Source organism: Ranitomeya imitator, chromosome 1 (assembly GCF_032444005.1).
Source record: "Ranitomeya imitator isolate aRanImi1 chromosome 1, aRanImi1.pri, whole genome shotgun sequence".
In the NCBI taxonomy this organism is placed as follows: Eukaryota; Metazoa; Chordata; class Amphibia; order Anura; family Dendrobatidae; genus Ranitomeya; species Ranitomeya imitator.
This window is the reverse complement of record NC_091282.1, coordinates 816372039-816394884: the sequence shown is the minus strand read 5'-3', so window position 1 is coordinate 816394884 and position 22846 is coordinate 816372039. Positions and strand designations below refer to the sequence as shown.

Below are 22846 nucleotides of genomic sequence, written 5' to 3'. Positions count from 1 at the left end.
AGTAGCCCATGTGTTCCTGTTACCATTAAAACCAGTGCAACATTTTCTAATTATTATCGGATCCTGCAGGGTGGCACAATTAAAACCTGGGAGTTTCATCGCAAGCAATGCTGTGGACTAGGTTAGTGTAGAACCAGGGCTGTGGAGTCGGAGTCGTGGGGTTGGAGCTTATTTTGCTGGAGTCGGTGTCATGAAAATTGAGGAATCCAAGTCGGAGGTTTGACTTATTGACTCCACAGTCCTGTGTAGAACCTGCTAAAATGTATCGAAACACACAGAATGTATTGAAACGCACACAGAAATATACATATGTAAATATATTAGAAGAAGACACATGGCTATAGAAATAAACAATTATTTTGAAATAAGGATACGACTCCATTAAAGTTCTCTCCACACCACTGTATGATCTGTTTAATACGAGTTCGATGTTGACCTCCAGCTTGACTCTCTCCAATAAGTGCGGAATAGGTGGCAAAAAGTACCCCCTCAGATGCAGAGGTGTCTCCATATTTTATCTGTGAAAATACCCAGAGACATTGCAATACAGATAACAAGGGTGCTGAATAAGTGCGATGACCATCTATGAATAAAAAAGGTTGTCAAGTCAGACCAAAAACAGGGAACCAGTAAATGGGAATCTGAAACACTAAGTGACTAACTACATAACAACCAAGCATTGTAAATTTAGGGTGATTGCTCCTGGGCTTTAATCGTGCACTATAGTAAATTTATGGTGTGGGGTTAAAGCCCCTGCTAAAAAAAAAAAAAAAAAAAAAAAAACAGATTACGTATCCACAAGACTATAATAAACTGAAAAATTCAGGTTATGTCGTGTGAAACGTTACAAGTAAATAACATTTGAAAAAAATATAATATATTTTTTTAATTTAAGAAAAGATCTTTTTGTTTCGGTATACATACTTACACTGGCATATATTACACAGCACCCCAAAACAGCACTAACAAGTAATACAATTTGTCCCGCATAAAGAAAAGTCTCATGCAGTCGTATCAGTAATAAAATAAAAAAGTCCCTTTCTGCCCATTTGGGGGTTAATGACGAGGGACCCACATGCATTGCTAGTTTACTGGAAACGGGGTCCCAGTGGTCAGACACTTACTGATCAGACCTTTATGGCTTTTCCACACGTGTCGTTCATCTGAAAACCACGTTAACAAATGGAAGGCAAAACAGCAAAAACTAGTTGTTGCCAGCATCTCGTGTATTCAGAAGCATTTTCATTTTTCAGAAAGTCATCTCTTCACAAACCCTTCCTATTGGGGGCCCGGCAGCAAGTAGCCTCTGTACCAATATAATATCTTAACCAAGATCTTAGCGACCCGATTGTGGGCAGCACTGATTCTTCCCGTGCCATACAGCTGAGTATTTAGAAGCTGGGCTATTTGCCTAATGTACAGCACCCAAGGTTTGGTGAAAAGCGGTGGGAATGTCAGACAGGCCTACCTTACTAAGAGCATGCACGGGGACACAGCTGGCCTCGATGTCTCTCAAGTCTCGCTCTGCATCACAGCGCAGGTCATTGGATACACTAAACCTGTGGAGGGAAAAGAGCATTTCACTCCTGGTTCTTTAACAATTGAACAACCTTGCAATATATGGACAGATGAGGTCGCTGTGACTATATCTAAAGGGAGTGGAACTCGGGATATAGAAAAAGCTGCCTTAACTTAAAGATGTTCATAGTAAATTAATAATTACTACTTTAGCATAATAAATGAATGACTATATTTAGAAACAGATGGTTTTGACAAAAAGGGCAATCTATAACGTGATTGGAAGCGCAACGTCCTGGTTCTGTGGCATAATACTGAACATCTTTCCTGGTAGGATATGGGACCTGCGAGTTCAGAATCAGCAGTCAGTCCCTCTCCACAACCTCTCAAAGTTATTTCTTTTTCCCTGCTTGGGCAAAAGGCCATTTTAATGTACTACGCTGTGCTGGGGGAGAAAATGGCTAGAAGGTTGGAGGAGTGTTTAAACTAGGAATTGGGGGGGGGGGGCTGGGTATTCATCTTATAGGAGGGGAAGATAGTGCAGATAGAGACCTGGGCACAAATAAGGAAGTTGGGGGTGGCGGTGGCATGGGGGGTGAGGTTAGAACAGTTAATAATTTAAGAAATAGAGGTACAGAGAGGAACATCAAGTGCATGTATACTAATGCCAGAAGCCTCGCCAACAAAATGGACTAATTAGAACTAATGTTATTGGAGCATAATTATGACATGGTGGGGATATCTGAAACGTGGCTGGATGAGAGCCATGACTGGGCTGTTAACTTGCAGGGCTATAGCCTGTTCAGAAATGACCGTACAGGTAAGCGAGGGGGTGGGGTGTGTCTATATGTAAAATCGTCCTTAAAACCCATCCGGCGTGATAATATAGGTGAATCTAATGAAAATGTAGAATCCCTGTGGGTGGAGATAAGGGGAAAAAATAATAAATTACTGATAGGGGTTTGTTATAAATCTCCAAAAATAATGGAAGCAATGGAGAATATCCTCATAAAGCAAATAGATGAAGCTGCGACTCAAGGGGAAGTCATTATTATGGGGGACTTCAACTACCCTGAAATAGATTGGGGAACAGAAACCTGCAGTTCCAGCAAAGGTAATCGGTTTTTGACAACTATGAGAGACAATTACCTTTCACAACTGGTTCAGGACCCAACAAGAAGGGGGGAACTGCTAGACCTAATATTAACCAACAGGCCAGACCGCATATCAAATATAAGGGTTGGGGGTCATTGGGGGAATAGTGATCACAAAATAATAAGTTTTCATGTATCCTTTAATAGGATGTGTAGTAGAGGGGTTACAAGGACACTAAACTTCAGGAGGGCAAATTTCCAATGCATGAGAGAGGATCTTGGTGCAATTAACTAGGACGATATCCTGAGACACAAAAATACACAAAGAAAATGGGAGACATTTATTAGCATCCTGTATAGGACCTGTGCACAGTATATACCGTGTGGGAATAAACATACTAGAAATAGGAGGAAACCAATATGGCTAAATAAAGCTGTAAGGGGCGCAATAAGTGACAAAAAGAAAGCATTTAGAGAATTAAAGGAAGTAGGTAGTGAGGAGGCATTAAATAAATACAAAAATTTAAATAAATTCTGTAAACAGCAAATCAAGGCAGCTAAGATTGAGACAGAGAGACTCATTGCCAGAGAGAGTAAAAATAATCCCAAAATATTCCTTAACTACATAAATAGTAAGAAACTAAAAAATGATAGTGTTGGCCCCCTTAAAAATAGTTTGGGTGAAATGGTGGATGAGGATGAGGAAAAAGCCAATATGCTAAATGACTTTTTTCATCAGTATTTACACAAGAAAATCCCATGGCAGACAAAATTACTAGTGATAAAAATTCCCAATTAAATATCACCTGCTTAACCCAGCAGGAAGTGCGGCGGCGTCTAAAAATCACTAAAATTGACAAATCTCCGGGCCCGGATGGGATACACCCTCGAGTACTGCAGGAATTATGTACAGTCATTGATAGACCATTATTTTTAATCTTTAAAGACTCCATAATAACAGGGTCTGTACCACAGCACTGGCGTATAGCAAATGTGGTGCCAGTAAGCTTAACCTCTACTGTGGGTAAAATCCTGGAGGGCATTCTAAGGGACGCTATACTGGAGTATCTGAAGAGGAATATCCTCATGACCCAGTATCAGCACGGGTTTACTAGGGACCGTTCATGTCAGACTAATTTGATCAGTTTCTATGAAGAGGTAAGTTCCGGATTGGACCAAGGGAACCCAGTGGATGTAGTGTATATGGACTTTTCAAAAGCTTTTGATACGGTGCCACACAAAAGGTTAATACATAAAATGAGAATAATGGGGATAGGGGAAAATATGTGCAAGTGGGTTGAGAGCTGGCTCAGGGATAGGAAACAAAGGGTGGTTATTGATGGAGCACACTCGGACTGGGTAGCGGTTAGCAGTGGGGTACCACAGGGGTCAGTATTGGGCCCTCTTCTTTTTAACATATTTATTAATGACCTTGTAGGGGGCATTCAGAGTAGAATTTCAATATTTGCAGATGACACTAAACTCTGCAGGGTAATCAATACAGAGGAGGACAATTTTATATTACAGGATGATTTATGTAAACTAGAAGCTTGGGCTGATAAATGGCAAATGAGCTTTAATGGGGATAAATGTAAGGTCACGCACTTGGGTAGAAGTAATAAGATGTATAATTATGTGCTTAATTCTAAAACTCTGGGCAAAACCGTCAATGAAAAAGACCTGGGTGTATGGGTGGATGACAAACTCATATTCAGTGGCCAGTGTCAGGCAGCTGCTACAAAGGCAAATAAAATAATGGGATGCATTAGAAGAGGCATAGATGCTCATGAGGAGAACATAATTTTACCTCTATACAAGTCACTAGTTCGACCACACTTAGAATACTGTGCACAGTTCTGGTCTCCGGTGTATAAGAAAGACATAGCTGAACTAGAGCGGGTGCAGAGAAGAGCGACCAAGGTTATTAGAGGACTGGGGGGTCTGCAATACCAAGATAGGTTATTACACTTGGGGCTATTTAGTTTGGAAAAACGAAGACTAAGGGGTGATCTTATTTTAATGTATAAATATATGAGGGGACAGTACAAAGACCTTTCTGATGATCTTTTTAATCATAGACCTGAAACAGGGACAAGGGGGCATCCTCTGCGTTTGGAGGAAAAAAGGTTTAAGCATAATAACAGACGCAGATTCTTTACTGTAAGAGCAGTGAGACTATGGAACTCTCTGCCGTATGATGTTGTAATGAGTGATTCATTACTTAAATTTAAGAGGGGACTGGATACCTTTCTGGAAAAGTATAATGTTACAGGGCATATACACTAGATTCCTTGATAGGGCGTTGATCCAGGGAACTAGTCTGATTGCCGTATGTGGAGTTGGGAAGGAATTTTTTTCCCCAATGTGGAGCTTACTCTTTGCCACATGGGTTTTTTTTGCCTTCCTCTGGATCAACATGTTAGGTTAGGCTATGGGTTGAACTAGATGGACTTATAGTCTTCCTTCAACCTTAATAACTATAACTATGATTACCTCCCCTCAATAGGAAGAATATCTGCTGCTGAAAAAAAGTATATTCCTCCAGCAATTAGGTAATGTTGCTACAGTGTAAAGGGCTATGCCAAATCCACTAGTGGCAGCTGCTCTTTGCTGCTACGCAGGGTAGTCAAACTATTCGGGTCTTTGGACAATAGCCAACTGACCGAGTCAACCCTACGGAAGGATGTGGAGACCGAGGGTATCACCCTGCCTTACAGCACCCCATACCACAAGCTGCACGATTACATCAGCTCAAAGAATTGCTTGTACAGACTTCCATGGATACCTTGTATCCAGTAGACTGTTTCAATAGTTCCTCAGGCAGGGTAGCGTTGAGCATCTCCGCCATAACCACAAATTGCTGCACGTATTTAACATACTATGAAGAAGGTTTGGTCACCTTCATCAAATTGTAAATGTCAGGACACTTAAGGTAATTCTAACACAATTCTGCCAAATTCTAAATACTATTTTGGGGACTCCTCATGGCAATTGTGGTTTGAAATGCCGAGGTTTTCTCTGTTGAAATAAATGAGGAAAACAGCAGCAAAGACTAACAATCTACAATGATGTCCCCTAACCAGATATCTGTAGTACACTGTATAGGAGCCAAAATAGTAAAGCTTCATTGTCGATGTAACCCATTAATCTGCTTTCAGCCTCATTCAGAGGTCCATTTTTCATGCACAATTGTACCCAAGAATTCTCAAGAATTATGACACATGGATCTGTGTCGCAGATCAAAATATTCCATAAAAGTCTATAGGTCCAGGAAAAACACAGCTAGTAGTTATAGTTTCAAAGACAGATTTACCAGAGAGCTTTTTTCCTGCCGTTTAAGAAGTTTTCTAGTATGATTCCCGAAACAGTCCGTCCCTTTCCTACACCAGCTCCATCTCCAATCAGAAATCCAGCTCGTTGGCCGCTGGGAAGGATCACTTCGTGTTGCTTTAAGAGAACGGAACAGAAAAATGGATAACTAACATCTTCAGAAGAAAGTTTTATGCTCTGGCAATAGTGTTCGGACACACACCTGACAAGCGTACACTATGGCTTCAAGCTGTAAAGCAGACAAAAGCCCTTTTTCAACAATAGACCTAGGTAGGGAAAGGGCATAGGTGACGTCTGGTGGGGGGACGCTGGAGAGGGTGCTGGTCTCCACTACTCGGTCAGGGTGCTGGATACCTAGTTTGGCTACACACAAGACAAGACGACGGAATATCAGTAACAAATAATATACTTAGTAGTAAACATTCACATAGGTGAATTTGGCTTTTGTCCAAGAATTTACATTTAGAAGGCATATAATCTGCATAGGTCTCCGTGTGCCCCAGCTCTTCAGCATCTTCATCGTCATCATCCTCTTCTTCTACTAAGGGATTTGATTGCTGTTTAAAATAAAGCGCATAAAAAGGAATTCATCTACAGGATACCAACTATATGGAGCAACAATGGGTGTAATGCCAGCGTTTACATCTCACCCGTTGCTGCACTGCTGGAGTATTAATGATCGCTTGCAGGTCCTCAAGTCTGTCAAAGTTTAGAAATGGGCGACTGGAAGAAAGAAGCTAATCAAAGAGGAGAGAGAAGCAGTGAGTAAATAGTAAACACTAACTTTGCGTAATTAGTATTACTGCAACTATTTAACAAGAGAAATCAAATTAAAAGGAACTTGCCAAGCAATGCATGCACACTGCAGCCAGGTATGAGATTTTCGGAAATAATCTGCCGATCTGGCCAGGGACCGTAAACTGGAGACCAGTCCAGTTCTGCCACGGATGAGCTCCTCCCAGTGCCGCCCCAGGTGATTGACAGGTCTCTCCCTCATGTGTCAACAGGGAATCACCTCTAGCAGCGCTGGGAAGAGCCAATCTTTAACCCCTTAGTGACCGAGCCAAATTTTTGAAATCTGACCAGTGTCACTTTATGTGGTAATAACTCTGCAACGCTTCAACAAATCCCAGTGATTTTGAGATTGTTTTTTCGTGACACATTATACTTTATGATAATGGTAAATTTAGTTCAACATTTTTTGTGTTTATTTATAAAAAATATCAAAAATTTTAGAAAATGTTAAAAAAGTAGCAATTTTCTAAATTTGACTGATTATCCCTTTAATCCAGATAATCATACAACAGCAAACCATTAATAAATAACATTTCCCACATGTCGGCTTTACAGCAGGACCATTTGTAAAATGTTATTTTATTTTGTTAGCATTTTAGGAGGTTTAAAAATGTAGCAGCAATTTTTCATTTTTTCAAAGAAATTTACAAAATTTATTTTTTTAGGGAACTATCCATGTTTGAAGTGACTTTAGGGGTCCCATATATTGGGAAACCCACAAACGTGATACCATTTTAAAAACAGCACCCCTAAACATATTGAAAACTGCTGTCGGGTAGTTTATTAACCCTTCAGGTGCTTTACAGGAATTAATGCAAAGTGGTATAACAGAAATGAAAATGTGTATTTTTACCACCTAAATGTTGCTAACTTCTAAACATATTACTACATCCGTCAAACTCTAAGGCCACTGTTTGGTCATGAATTGCCATGGCAAACATCAGGACCACAAAATCATGATCTGAGGGCACCAATTGGGACAAAGAAGAAGCCCCCACACTCTGTTAACCATTTATAATGATGTAGTCACTATTGACAGCAGCATCTAAGGGGTTAAACAGATTTAGATGGTGCAAATACTGTTCCTGGCTGATACAGAAAGTTGTCAGCTATAGTGTACAACCGACAGATGCTGGATTGTCATCTGTATGGGGAGGCTATTCTATTATATCTCAGGTCAGTTAAAAGACGTATTGGCGGTCATTAAGGGGTTAAAGTATATTTTCTCTGACGGAGCATTACAAGAATAATATACCTGCTGCAATCGTGTAGCTAGGTTGCAATTCATGCAGCCCGAGGATTGGGCAGCATGAATCGCCTCAAAAGTTCCTCCAATATACAAAGAACAGAGACTGTAATGTACTTACTGGTGATCACCGAGTGTGCTCGTTACGCGAGTTTTCAGAGCATGCTCGGGTGGTCTCCGAGTATCTTGGGCCTGCTCGGAAATTATGTTTGAATCCCCGCAGCTGCATGATTTGCAGCTGCTAGACAGCCTGAATACATGTGGGAATTTCCTAACAAACAGGAACCACCACGTGTTCAGGGTGTCGACTAGCAGCCACAAATCAAACAATCTACGAGCACGTCCAAGATACTCGGAGAACAACAGAGTAGAGCTCGGAGAGCGTGCTCGGAAATCTCGAGTAACGAGCACACTCACTCATCACTAGTAATTAACACAACATATCAACAGGTTTCCAAAATGGCAACCCAATAGCACAACTGTAAGGGTATGTGCACACGTAGAAAGGTGCTCTGTGGATTTTTCCGCAGCGGATTTCAGAAATCCGCAGGTAAAAGGCACTGCATTTTATCTTGCGGATTTACTGCGGTTTTTATGCGGATTCCACCCGCGGTTTTACACCTGCGGATTCCTATTATGGAGCAGGTGTAAACCGCAGCAGAATCCGCAAAAAGAATTGACATGCTGCGGAATGTAACCCGCAGTGTTTCAGCGCGTTTTTTTCCGCAGCATGGGCACTGAGGATTGCGGTTTCCATTGTACTGTGAACGCATGGAAAGCTGCACGGATCCACAGCAAAATCTGCAACGTGTGCACATAGCCTTAACATGAAATATAACATTAATGGTTGCTTAAAGGGAATCTGTCAGCAGGTTTTTGCTATGTAATCTGAGGACAGCAGGAGATAGAGGCTGAAACATAGAATTCTGGGATGTGTCACTTGTCAAACTGTGTGCTTTTGTTTACTAAGTGTGAATGATTTATCACAAAGATTAAAGAAGTCCCTCACTTGGTCCCGATAAAAAATAAAACCAAAAAACCTATACTCACTTACTGTGCCGGCGCCGTTCCCACAGTGTCAGCACTCACTCTCCCCGGGGCTCTCGTGCGGAGTTGTGACATGTGACGCCCAATCAGTTCTGGCGCCCCTGTCCCCCGCCTTCAGACAAACTGAACATGAAGAAGTAGTCTGGGATCAGCTGCAGCCCGAACTTCCTCATCATGTTTGATTTGAACAAAGGTGGAGACAGTGATGCCAGAACTGATTTGGCGCCCGCATCACAACACCGCACGAGATCCCCGGGGAGAGTGCGTGCCAACACCGCGGGAATGGCATCAGCATGAGAGGCGAGTACAGGCTTTATTTATTTATTGAGGCCAAACATTTTGATCAAGAAGGAGTTGTCCTAGTAGTGGACAATCCCTTTAAATTGTGGACTAGTCTCACTCCGCCCCCTCCCGTGGTAAGCACCTCACTGTCTATGAACAGAGCTTGGTGTGAGTGGGGGTCAGCTTTCTCAGCTCTGCTTTATTCTAAAATCTCTGATTGAGAAACGGCTGCACCAAGTAATCTAAGTGATATAAAAAAAAACATTGGAGTCCGGCTCAACAGGACTGGATTTTCCTTTTCTTTTTAATTTTTGAAAAGAAAACATGGTGCATACAAAAGAAAAATTTAAATGGTCGACATGACCCAGTCGACGCATGAGTACCACTTTGCACAACGTGCCCCTTTTTGTTCTAAACCAAAAACATCAAAGAGAAAGAAGTATGTAGAAAGTGAAGGGTCCTTTCCTCATGGTAGAATTCACAGGTTTCCCTTTTATACTTACCCTGCTTCTTTTAAGGGCGCAGTCAGACAACCTTGTTACTTAGAGAGGATCGCATCACAATTCTCGGACTGACCGTCGGCTCTCCTGACCCGAGTGTGACAGCTGAGTAGAAGTACATGTTGTCACGCTGAGGTCAGGAGAGTCCGAAGATTGCGATGTGATCCTCGAGTAATACAGCCGTCTGACTGCGCCCTAGATGATCAGCATTATGGCAACATGTTTTCAATGATTTGTATGCACTGATTATTATATTGCCTTGCACACCCTACTACATACCTTACAGTACAGACATACTGGTCGCATGGTATGCCATGTATTTCTGATGTTCTCATCATCGTATGTTCATTACGGTTATTATGCTGTGCACGGATTTATCTATAGGGTATCCCGTTTATTGTGAGGATAGGTGCTAGTCTCATCATGGACACAGATAATCTGTTTCTATGTGGTCGAATAGCCTTTTAAATGATTTTAATAATTTTGTTTTGCTTTGTCCCCATGTTATAATAAAAGATTATTTCTTAATCTGGTGATCCCATCACTTCTTTCATATTTATTTCTCTTGTATTTTTGGTATTTATTTTTTTTAAGTATGCATTTTGGCTGATCCCAATTTATTAGGTAGTGCCCTCAGAAGTTTCTTTTCTTTTTGTTCAAAAACACTGCAAAAAAAACCAAAACACCAAAACAATCTTTCCGTACTTTGAGTAATATTCAATGTGCAAAAAAAAAACAAACAAAAAAACCAGCAATTTAAGAAAAATTGATGAATTGGGCTGTAAAATTATACACATCATCATATAAAATGCACAATTAGAAACAACATCTTGATAAGGTCAGACGTCCAGGTAGGAGCCCGTCTACTGTAGGTCGGATTCACTACTCACCGATGTAGTGCTGGTGTCCTGGGGCATAATATCCCATATTGTAGGGACATTGTCCAGAGTGTCGTTAGGCAGGAAATCATGGGTGTCCTTGATATCAGATAAAGAGTCCGGGGAAGAAAGGATGGAGTGGTTGGATAACTCATTAAAATATGTAGGAGGGTCCTTTCAGGAAAAAAAAAGAAAAAAAGATAGGACAGTTAAAAGGTGTGAAGAATAAATAAAACGCTGACAACACCTCCAATTCATAAATTACTTCCATTTCAGAACGGATACCAAGTAAGCAGACATTTTTCCACATTCATTTCCGTATGTATGCATTCAGCATCTGAAGTTTTACATATCATTAGTTTGTAAAAACCATCCAGATATTCTCCTAAATTAGTCAGAAAATGCCATCATAAACGCTTCAAGACAGTTTACGAGGACTCCTCTAGATAGCGGTGGTATTTCAGACAAAAAGCACAAGCACCACAATGCAAATTCCGAGACCCAATAAGCACTACCTAGAGCAGTCGGAACTTATCATCCTACACAAGGTCCTTTACCATTTACTAACCTGTTCTTAATCAATAAAAAATTCCAATCATTGCCTTAAATGCAGAGACCCACACGAACTGGAGAAAATTCAATTATAATCTGACCGCATATGACAATTGTGGGACATGTCGTCAGATCACGCATTTAATAAGATCAATTGAAGAGACGACCATTTATTATCCATGCTGCTATCCGGTGTTAGGAAGGAAAGTCTGACTGTCAGATCACTAGAGGGCTAGTACACCTTGTTGGCGATATTTCTACAGAAGCAAAGCGGTGTTATTCATATTCAATGGATCGCCTATCCTCATCTATTTTACAAACAGAAAGAAAAACATGAAAAAGCTCGGAATTCGGGCTAACGATGACCAGCACCGCTAGCATTAAAGTATTGTCCCTACTACTGTAGCGATCGGACAATTTCTCAGCATGTCGGATGGAGGTTTCGGACACGGGAAAAAGTGCTCATAAGCAAATATGCTGTAAGCCCAACACTCACAACATCACTGGCAGAGAACAAATCCACCCCCATCAAACAATGAGGAGAGTCCTACTTCAATAGAAAAGACAGCCATTGCCATATTTAATATGAAGACTCAAAATAGTCAGTGAAGGAATGAACAACAACAAAAAAGGCGACTATCAAGTATGGAGAAAATGATAGACATTTCATACTTCTATACAAACCTACAATATAAATATATTTTTTATATATCACACACACCTATGTGTGATAGATAGATATATTTACGCACATATGTGTGTGTAAAATACGATATATATAATATACATATTTATATTCCCAGTTAATTTAAAGACCCATGGTCAGCCGGCTGCACTTGGATCACACTGAGGGAGTGCACGCTAGTACTCCATGTTAGATAAAGGTGGATAATAGCAACATAAACAGCAATATGGCAGTGATAGGGTTACTTTAGGGACGGACTTCCCCTTTTTCAGTAACCATAGTCTTGGAGAGAGAATGTTTGGTAAGGTGCTACTGAATCCTAACAGAGGTGACGGATCTGAAGATCTACGTGGTCTTTTGGACCATGGACTACTATAGAACTAGCGAACCTTAATGCCATGTGTGCACAGAACTCGGCTAGCTTTTTGTAAGAACTGGAAGATTAAGGAAACTATCCAGTAAACACTGCAGTGACAAATAGCTGTATTGAGGAGATGTTGGAAACTCCCTTTAATCACCCTGTAATTATAGATACAATGGTGTTATTTTATGGGTTAAAATGTAACCAGCCTCGATCTCTGCACAATGATTTAATTTATCTCAGGAAAATAGGAACCAGGCGAACCAAAAAAAATGCCAAGGTGTAGCATAGCACTTACCAGCTTACCACTATTCAGCTGGCACAAGTCCCTTGGAACGGGAGTCATGGTGCCGGTGGGACCAGAGGCTTAGAATGTGCTGGACACTCCTCTACTTGTCTGAATGGCATCTTTCCACTCTTTCCTTGGTTGCGCCCTATGAAGCATTGCCACTTTTAATGTGCTCCTTACTAAACACAGTAGAAAATAATCAGCCATTCCTCAACCATTCCATTGTCTCCAGTTTCACCAACATTTAAGAAAACATACTGTCAGGTTACTATCAAAATAGGCGTATGTGGCAACGTATGAGTGAGACTGCTATGGAGTGTGTGTAGAATAAAACAAGGCATAGCTATAAAGAAGCCAGTGTAAAAGTATCGCTGAAGAACAGGGATATCCTCTAGGTGCAAGGGCATTAGTAAAGGTGGGCACTGGAGCTGCAGCGCTGCACTCCGGGTCATATATAGAAACAGCGATAGACGCAATGTGGGGCATTAATCTCCTGGAATATTGTCACCTTAGGATGGAAGCATTTTTAATATTAGTTTTCTGTGATTGTTAGGAAGCTTTAAGGATGGATTCATTGAATGTGAATAATATATATTGTACTTCAGAAGGTAACATAGTAACATAGTTAGTAAGGCCGAAAAAAGACATTTGTCCATCCAGTTCAGCCTACACTCCATCACAATAAATACCCAGATCTACGTCCTTCTACAGAACCTAATAATTGTATGATACAATATTGTTCTGCTCCAGGAAGACATCCAGGCCTCTCTTGAACCCCTCGACTGAGTTCGCCATCACCACCTCCACAGGCAAGCAATTCCAGATTCTCACTGCCCTAACAGTAAAGAATCCTCTTCTATGTTGGTGGAAAAACCTTCTCTCCTCCAGACGCAAAGAATGCCCCCTTGTGCCCGTCACCTTCCTTGGTATAAACAGATCCTCAGCGAGATATTTGTATTGTCCCCTTATATACTTATACATGGTTATTAGATCGCCCCTCAGTCGTCTTTTTTCTAGACTAAATAATCCTAATTTCGCTAATCTATCTGGGTATTGTAGTTCTCCCATCCCCTTTATTAATTTTGTTGCCCTCCTTTGTACTCTCTCTAGTTCCATTATATCCTTCCTGAGCACCGGTGCCCAAAACTGGACACAGTACTCCATGTGCGGTCTAACTAGGGATTTGTACAGAGGCAGTATAATGCTCTCATCATGTGTATCCAGACCTCTTTTAATGCACCCCATGATCCTGTTTGCCTTGGCAGCTGCTGCCTGGCACTGGCTGCTCCAGGTAAGTTTATCATTAACTAGGATCCCCAAGTCCTTCTCCCTGTCAGATTTACCCAGTGGTTTCCCGTTCAGTGTGTAATGGTGATATTGATTCCCTCTTCCCATGTGTATAACCTTACATTTATCATTGTTAAACCTCATCTGCCACCTTTCAGCCCAAGTTTCCAACTTATCCAGATCCATCTGTAGCAGAATACTATCTTCTCTTGTATTAACTGCTTTACATAGTTTTGTATCATCTGCAAATATCGATATTTTACTGTGTAAACCTTCTACCAGATCATTAATGAATATGTTGAAGAGAAGAGGTCCCAATACTGACCCCTGCGGTACCCCACTGGTCACAGCGACCCAGTTAGAGACTATACCATTTATAACCACCCTCTGCTTTCTATCACTAAGCCAGTTACTAACCCATTTACACACATTTTCCCCCAGACCAAGCATTCTCATTTTGTGTACCAACCTCTTGTGCGGCACGGTATCAAACGCTTTGGAAAAATCGAGATATACCACGTCCAATGACTCACCGTGGTCCAGTCTATAGCTTACCTCTTCATAAAAACTGATTAGATTGGTTTGACAGGAGCGATTTCTCATAAACCCATGCTGATATGGAGTTAAACAGTTATTCTCATTGAGATAATCCAGAATAACATCCCTCAGAAACCCTTCAAATATTTTACCAACAATAGAGGTTAGACTTACTGGCCTATAATTTCCAGGTTCACTTTTAGAGCCCTTTTTGAATATTGGCACCACATTTGCTATGCGCCAGTCCTAATAGGTAATACTTGCAAATACGGTTCCCGTGAATAGTTAGCCCTAAAGGGATAAGACAGAACCGTCCATTCATTACCCTGCATCATATAAATGCCAGCATCAACGCAACGGGTTTACTCTAGACCAAATCCAGAATTTGGCTTCCTATGGGGAGAAACGGGCTAGTAATGTCCTGAAGTGCAAGCCAGGAGTTACACTACCTGCCTAGACTATGGCCACATGGTTGGGAGAAAGGGAGAGATTTTCATCTGCTACAATTGACGTTGATAAAAAGGCATGTATTCCAATGGTACTATTCAGAGGAAACCAAAGGCTTAACTATCCGGCCATCTGACCAAATTCTAGGATGAGGAATACACTTGCTTATATATCAGTCTTACAAAAAAAACACAAAAAGCACGCACCCGTAAGAAGCGAGCAGCGAAACGGCGCCCGTTGGGCGGGAGGGAAGGACACCAGACGCAGGGCACTTTTTGTGGTAAGCTCTAATATACATTTGGTCCACCTATTGGCACTACTTGTTGTCACTCATCAACTTATGGCAAGTTTGTCCGTCACAGCAGACTGTCAGTTTCGGCACCTTATGTTGCAGTATTTGCACACTTACTCTTATTGTACAATGATGGTCTGTTAGTGTTATACCGCACATTGGCACCTTTATATATATGGAGACAAGATTTTGGTCCCTAATACAGTTAAGTTTGGGAGACTGACCTTCCATGCACTTGTATATATGTGTATATATTACCTAATATACTTACCTGTTCTCCTCATAGCCTGGTTATTAGTCTTTTGCTATACGCCAACTTTGGTATATATGGTAGGAGTGATTATTGGTTGTTTTATATATATATATATATATATATATATATATATATATATATATATATATATATATATATATATATATATATAGGTTTTAAAGCCCTGTCACTGATTAGTTTTTTTATCTATTTTTGTAATAAAAGAACTTTTTGAATCAATTTCCTTGCCTTTATCACTTATTATCCATAGGCTACTATACCTATATGGATATTGTTGTTTGAAGCAAAAAAAACGCAGATTGTTAGGAGGATCCCAGTTTTAATGGGAAACACCTCCCTAGTGTAGCTATTACAGTAAGAGAGACCTCCCCCCAATCATTATGGCTTGTAGAGCCCTCCCTTATTATATTAGGAGATAGATCCCTAGGTCTTCATATTACTGGAAAAATGAGATTTCCCTCCCTCATTGATAATGCCGAGAAATGGTCTCCACGCCAAAATTACAAAAATCAGTCACATTATTAGAAATTCACATACCAAGTTTGATTTATTTTTTGGGGGTGGGGGTGGGGGTGGGGGAGGATCAATAGGATATAAAATGAAACAATGTTGCTTGGTTAAAAAAAACAAAAAAAAAAAAACACACCTTCTAAAGTCTACAACATACAAGAGGATTCCTTTACAATTTAGTGTTAGCATTTGCTCACTAATGACTATTAGCAAATTTTTACTTCCTATTTTCCGGCCCTAACTTTACAACCAACACCAACCCACATTCGCAAAGTCAAATAGGGTTCCTTCAGCAAACCTTGACCGTACTTATCTTGTCCAACATCAAATTCCACAACACAGTCTAAGACGGCACCACTATAAGACGGGTTACTGTACTGTCATGGAAAAGAACTGTACCCAAGCCCCATGGTGCACAGAAAGTGTACACATCAAGGGTATTAGACCATTGTACCCTACTAACACATGCAGGTGGAGAACACACATATACATTATACATATATATATATATATATATATACCAATAACACACACCATATTATACATATCTCACATGGATTACACACACACAGATTTGCATGAGATGGTGAAACTTTGACAGTCTTCCTCATGGCTTCTTAGGACATGACTCAATGTATTTCTCAGAAATCCCCCCTTTACCTTAGCAGCAGTTTGGCTCATGTCCTTGTAAAGTTAGGGACCTTCCCAAGTGTGACCTGGAGGAAGAATACAGATCCTCGCCCTGCAAATGATCTAAATGAAACTGAAGGTACATGAGGGTGCATGTACCTTGTTCGCTGGGGAGAGCTTCAGCCAGAAGTGCAGCTGTGACATGCCCACAGAGGCCAGGAGATGGGCTGCAGAGGTAGCAGCAGCAGCAGCAGAGATGACAGCAGCTGGCAGCCCTCCTCCTCCCTCCCCCAGGGTCTGCACGGCCAGCCCTGATCCCACTTCCTCTCACTGCTCTTCTGACTTTCAGGAAATGATTCTAGGAGGATTCCTGGCAGTCACAACACTTACTGGGCCTGGCAGCAAGCGCCACCCCTCCAAGTACCTGTACCTGCCCTGCCGGCCAATCACAGCATGGGAACTTAACTCCTCAACTACTGGGAGAGCCTGGCCCAACATTTCATTAACCCCTTCCCCGCCCACCTAACTGCCTTACGCTCAGACATTGATTCTTTCGCTGCTCATGCCTCCCTCCCCCAGAGAGCTATTGAATTGAGGGGAATGGAGAAGATTCCAGGAACTTTAATATTTACAGCAGACCATGAACGCGCATTAACTTTGGCAGGAACTACATGGTCCTATGCCCCCACCGCCAGCAGACGCACCCTTCTCGTAAAACGATGCTATATGTTCCTTTCTCACAAATAATGCACACACAGGGTAGAATTAGACAGGACCCATTTACCTGAGCCGATTTGGCCCATTTTCGGAGAATTTAACCCTTATATTACACACTTTTCAGCAGTACAATAAAGCATGTGAAAAGGAAAAGCACAGGATTGTGGAGAAGGCTTCTGTACATGCTGCAGATGTAAACGTGCACATGTGGGTCTTTTACACAGATTTGTGGCTGATACTATCCCATCAGGCCAGGGGTGAGCTATTCGTTTTCCTGAGGGCCAAACCAATAGGCCAAATTCTGCTCAGAATTATTCTTTTATATTCATTGTTAGCATGAAATACTGAGCAGAATGATGTCTGTTGACTAGCTACTACTGCTAATACATGTTACAGTAGGGCTTCCTATAACCTGTATTCAGATCAATAGCAGCTAGTCAAAATCACAGAATTCACTGCTTCTTATAGTTTATAAAAAAAAAATCATATTGCTCCTGTTTTTCAGTACTTGTACCTTCAAGTGCCCCAACACAATGTTGCCCTCACAGTCCCCCCAACACAGTATGTCGTCCCCACACAGCATACCATGTAGTATTATGCTCTTAAATTTTCCATAAGATCTCAAAATTAAGAACAAAAAATTAAATAAAACTACTCGCCTAACCCTGTTTCACTGCTGCTGCGGTCTGTGCAGCATACTGAGCTTGCACAGCAGGCACGATGTAATGTAAATCGCTCCCTGTTCAATCTTGTTCACTGGTGTCTGCATCCCAAAAATGCTGAGACCAATGAAATTGAGACACTGGGCAGGGAGCAGGCATACAGTGCAAAACACCACTCTTTCCAGGCCTGTGGCTGTCCTCGTCCACGGACCGGACGTGAACAGCCCAAGTGTCACACTTTGCCCAAGTCTGCATCAGACATCCCGTGGCATGTAAAAGATTGGGCACCAATGGTTAAAATGACTGTTACTGTAAACCAGGGGTGGGGAACCTCAGTCCCTCAGGCCATTTACGGCCCTCGATGACCTTTCATCAGGCCCCCGAGCAGATTCTCAGGACCGCATTCTTGGGCAAGGAGCTGTATTTTAATTGCCACCAGCTCAATAATTTCTTCTTGCTCTGTTAGCACACGCGCAGTGTTCACTACTGTACATTGAAGGGCATGCACTGAAAGATTACGTCCTGACACCAGTGCCAGAGTCATGATGTACTTTGTGGGTGGAGTTTGTACGGCCCCCGAAGGATCGTATATGCAAATGGCCTTTCGCAGAAAAAAAGATTCCCCACCCCTACTGTAAACAGTTAAGCAAGTTGAAGATGAAATGATCTCTAAAAGACCTAAAGATTACACATTTCCTTTGTATTTTAGACTAAAAAAAATAAATATAATGCCATTTTTAACCCCTTATTGACAGCCAATACGTCTTTTAAGTGACCTGAGATATAAGAGAATAGCCTCCCCATACAGGTGACAATCCAGTAGCTGTCGGCTGTCCACTATAGCTGACTTGCTGTACCAGCCACGATCAGTGTTTGCACCGTCCAAATCTGTTTAACCCCTTAGATGCTGCTGTCAATAGTGACTACTTCATTATAAAGGGTTAACAGAGTGTGGGGGCTTCCTCTTTATCCCAATTGATGCCCTCAGATCATGATTTTGTGGTCCTGATGTTTGGCATTGCAATTCACGACCAAATAGCGGCCCTAGAGTCAGACGGGGCTGTAGTTATCTGTTCAGAAGTTAGAGGCATTTAGGTGGTAAAAATACACATTTTCATTTCTGTCATACCACTTTGCATTAATTCCTGTAAAGCACCTGAAGAGTTAATAAACTACCTGACTGCAGTTTTCAATATGTCAGGTGGTATCACTTTTGGGGGTTTCCCAATATATAGGACCCATAAACTCACTTCAAACATGGATAAGTCCCTAAAAAAATAAATTGTGTAAATTTCCTTGAAAAAAAATGAAAAATTACTGCTACATTTTTAAACTTCTTAAAATGCTAACAAAATAAAATAACATTTTACAAATGGTGCTGATGTAAAGCCGACATGTGGGAAATGTTATTTATTAATGTTTTTCTGTGGTATGACTATCTGGATTAAAGGGACAATCATTCAAAGTTTGAAAATTGCTAATTTTTTTTACATTTTTCTCAAAATTTCTGATATTTTTTTTTTATAAATAACACAAAAGAGATCAACCTAAATTTACCATTATCATAAAGTATAATGCATCACGAAAGAACAATCTCAAAATCTCTGGGATTTATTGAAGCATTCCAGAGTTATTACCACATAAATTGACACTGGTCAGATTTTAAAAATTTGGCTCCGTCACTAAGGGGTTAACATTTTAAAAATTACCCAAAAAGAAAATGGGCCAATGATAATGTTTGGGCACCCTTAGAGATTTGTGCGCTCTTTTATTAAGGTTTCAGACTTTAATTAGCCTTTTAGGCTACTTTCACCCTAGCGTCGGCACGGGTCAGTTGCTAAGCGTCAGGCCGACGTACCGACGCACGTTGTGAAATTTGTGCACGACGTGGGCAGCGGATGCAGTTTTTCGACGCATCTGCTGCCCATTCTGAAGTCCGGGGAGGAGGGGGCGAAGTTCCGGCCGCGCATGCACGGTAGAAAATGGTGGACGCGACGTACGAAAAAACGTTACATTGAATGTTTTTTCGTGCTGACGGTCCGCCAAAACACGACGGATCCGTTGCACGACGAACGTGATGTGTGGCCATCTGTCACTAATACAAGACTATGGGCAAAAAACGCATCCTGCGGGCACATTTGCAGGATCCGTTTTTTGCCCCAAACTACGGATTGCGATGGATTGCTAAAAACTCAAGTGTGAAAGTAGCCTTAGGGTGATGGCTTGTTCACCATAATTGTTAGGAAAGCTCAGGTGATGCAAGTTTCCCAGCTTTATAAAAACCCAGCCTACTCTAAAGGTACCTTCACACTGAACAACTTAACAACGATATCGCTAGCGTTCCGTGATGTTGCAGCATCCTGGATAGCGATATTGTTGTGTTTGACACGCAGCAGCGATCTGGATCCTGCTGTGACATCGTTGGTCGGAGCAGAAAGGCCAGAACTTTATTTCGTCGCTGGATCTCCCGCAGACATCGCTGAATCGGCGTGTGTGACGCCGATTCAGCGATGTCTTCACTGGTAACCAGGGTAAACATCGGGTTACTAAGCGCAGGGCCACGCTTAGTAACCCGATGTTTACCCTGGTTACCATTGTAAATGTAAAAAAACAAACAAACACTACATACTTACATTCCGGTGTCTGTCCCCTCGCTGTCAGCTTCCCGCACTGACTGTGAGCGCCGGCCGGCCGTAAAGCACAGCAGTGACGTCACGGCTCTGCTTTACGGCCGCCGCTGAGACAGTGCAGGGAAGCTGAGGCCGGGGGACAGACACCGGAATGTAAGTATGTAGTGTTTGGTTTTTTTAACATTTACAATGGTAACCAGGGTAAACATCGGGTTACTAAGCGCGGCCCTGCGCTTAGTAACCCGATGTTTACCCTGGTTACCAGGGGACTTCGGCATCGTTGGTCGCTGGAGAGCTGTCTATGTGACAGCTCTCCAGCGACCACACAGCGACGAAACAGCGACGCTGCAGCGATCGGCATCGTTGCCTATATCGCTGCAGCGTCGCTTAATGTGACGGTACCTTAACCTTGTGCCAAAAAAAGAGCATGCATGGGATCTCAACTGCATAGCATTCAGAAAATTAAAATGGTGGAGGCTCATGAATCAGGAGAAGGCTATAAGAAGATAGCAAAGCATTTTCAAGTATCCCTTTCCTCAGTTCGAAATGTAATTAAACAATGGCAGCTAACAGAAACAGTGGAGGTCAAGATAAGGTAGGATTTCTAGACGCAAATCAGAACCCCCGCATAACTGCAAAAGACCTTCAGAAAGATTTAGCAGACTCTGAAGTTGTGGTACATTGTTCTACTGTTCAGAGCCAGCTGCACAAATATGACCTTCATGGTAGAGTCATCAGAAGAAAACCTCACCTGCATCCTTCACCATAAAATTCAGAGGCAGAAGTATGCAAAAGAGCATCTAAACAAGTCTGAAGCATTTTGGGGAAAAAGTCCTGTGGACTGATGAGGTTAAAATATAATGCTTTGGTCACAATGATCAAAAGGTATGCGTGAAGAAAAAACGGAACAGAATTTCAGGAAAAGAACATCTTGCCAACCATTAAGCATGGGGATGAATCAACCATTCTTTGGGGCTATGTTGCAGCCAATGGCACGGGGAACATTTCAAGGGAAGATTTTACAATGGCCCTCACAGTCCCCCTGATCTGAACATCATTGAAAATCTGGGGCTCCACCTTAAAATAGAAGTACATGCAAGACGACCCAGGAATCTCAGAACTGGAAGAATTTCCAAGGAAGAATGGATGAAAATCCCTCAAACTACAAATGTAAGACTTTTGCCTGGCTACAAAAAGCATTTACAAGAAGCGATACTTTCAAAAAGGGGTGCTACTAGCACCCCTAACCATGCATAGGCCCCTTTTCTTTTTTTTTAATTTTTAAAATGTAACAGATGACAATGCATATATTTTGTTGACTAAATTAGAAACATTATTATGATTATCTTTAGTGACAAGCGAATATACTTGTTACTCAAGATTTCTCGAGCACACTTGGGGGTCCTCCGAGTATTTTTTAGTGCTCGGAGATTTAGTTTTTCTTGCCGCAGCTGAATGATTTACATCTGTTAGCCAGCGTAACTACATGTGGGGGCTGCCAGGTTGCTAGGGGGCCTCTCTGACCTTTCCCGAAGCCTGCGCAATGCAGTACTTTGCTCAGCCCTCAACAGGGCAGACAAAGTACACCCGAGCCGGAGCCACAGAGTGAATACAAGAAGAGGACGTCATCGTAAGAAGATAGGAGGCGCCGGATCGGACCGCGACGCCCATTGGACCAGAACCGGATCGGGACCGCCCCTGGGTGAGTATAATCTAACCTCTTTTTCTCATCTTTCAGGATAAATCGGGGGCTTGTCTACAGCATTACAGAATGTTGTAGATAAGCTTCTGATGCTGTGGGCTTAGCTCACCTTCGATTTTGGGAGTGACAGGTTCCTTTTAATGTTGCCCAGTGATAGCCCCAAAACCTGAAAGCTCTGGAGAAAATCTGTATGAAGTGGGCCAAAGTCCCTGCTGCAGTGTGTGCAGACTTGGTTAAGAACTACAGGAAACATTTGACCTCTGTAATTGCAAACTAAGGTTTCTGTATCAAATATTAAGTTTTCTTTTTCTACTGTATGAAATATCATATTTTTCAGACTATAAGATGCATTTTTTCCTCCAAAAATGTGAAGGAAAATGGGGGGTGTATCTTACAGTCCAGATGTACGTGCTCTGGCTGTGGTGGGGAGGGGGGGGTGAGCGGCAGCTGGTCACAGGAGAAAGGGACCAGCTGCTGTGGCTAATTCCTGTGCCCGCTGCTAAAGAGAAATGAATATTCACTGCCTTCCACGCCCATTGGTGTGGAAGGCAGTGAATATTCATTTTTCTTTAATAGCGGAC

At 41.8% G+C, this 22846-nt stretch overlaps 1 protein-coding gene across 3 annotated transcripts in view; it reads right to left on the bottom strand.

Annotated features, from left to right (window-relative positions):
• SBNO2 (strawberry notch homolog 2) overlaps nucleotides 1-22846 on the bottom strand; it is a 123966-nt gene that overhangs the window by 60139 nt on the left and 40981 nt on the right. The window contains exons 1-8 of one of the 3 annotated variants that reach the window (XM_069739906.1): nucleotides 16714-16868; nucleotides 10703-10864; nucleotides 6593-6679; nucleotides 6403-6499; nucleotides 6145-6305; nucleotides 5926-6059; nucleotides 1469-1559; nucleotides 375-518 (exon numbers count right to left, since the gene is read on the bottom strand). In XM_069739906.1, coding sequence (XP_069596007.1) covers nucleotides 375-518; nucleotides 1469-1559; nucleotides 5926-6059; nucleotides 6145-6305; nucleotides 6403-6499; nucleotides 6593-6679; nucleotides 10703-10864; nucleotides 16714-16758 — 921 coding nt within the window. In that variant the 5' untranslated portion in view covers nucleotides 16759-16868. Of the gene's footprint in view, nucleotides 1-374; nucleotides 519-1468; nucleotides 1560-5925; nucleotides 6060-6144; nucleotides 6306-6402; nucleotides 6500-6592; nucleotides 6680-10702; nucleotides 10865-16584; nucleotides 16621-16713; nucleotides 16869-22846 lie in introns of those variants that run through there. The other 2 variants (XM_069739914.1, XM_069739898.1) reach the window with 2 other exon arrangements.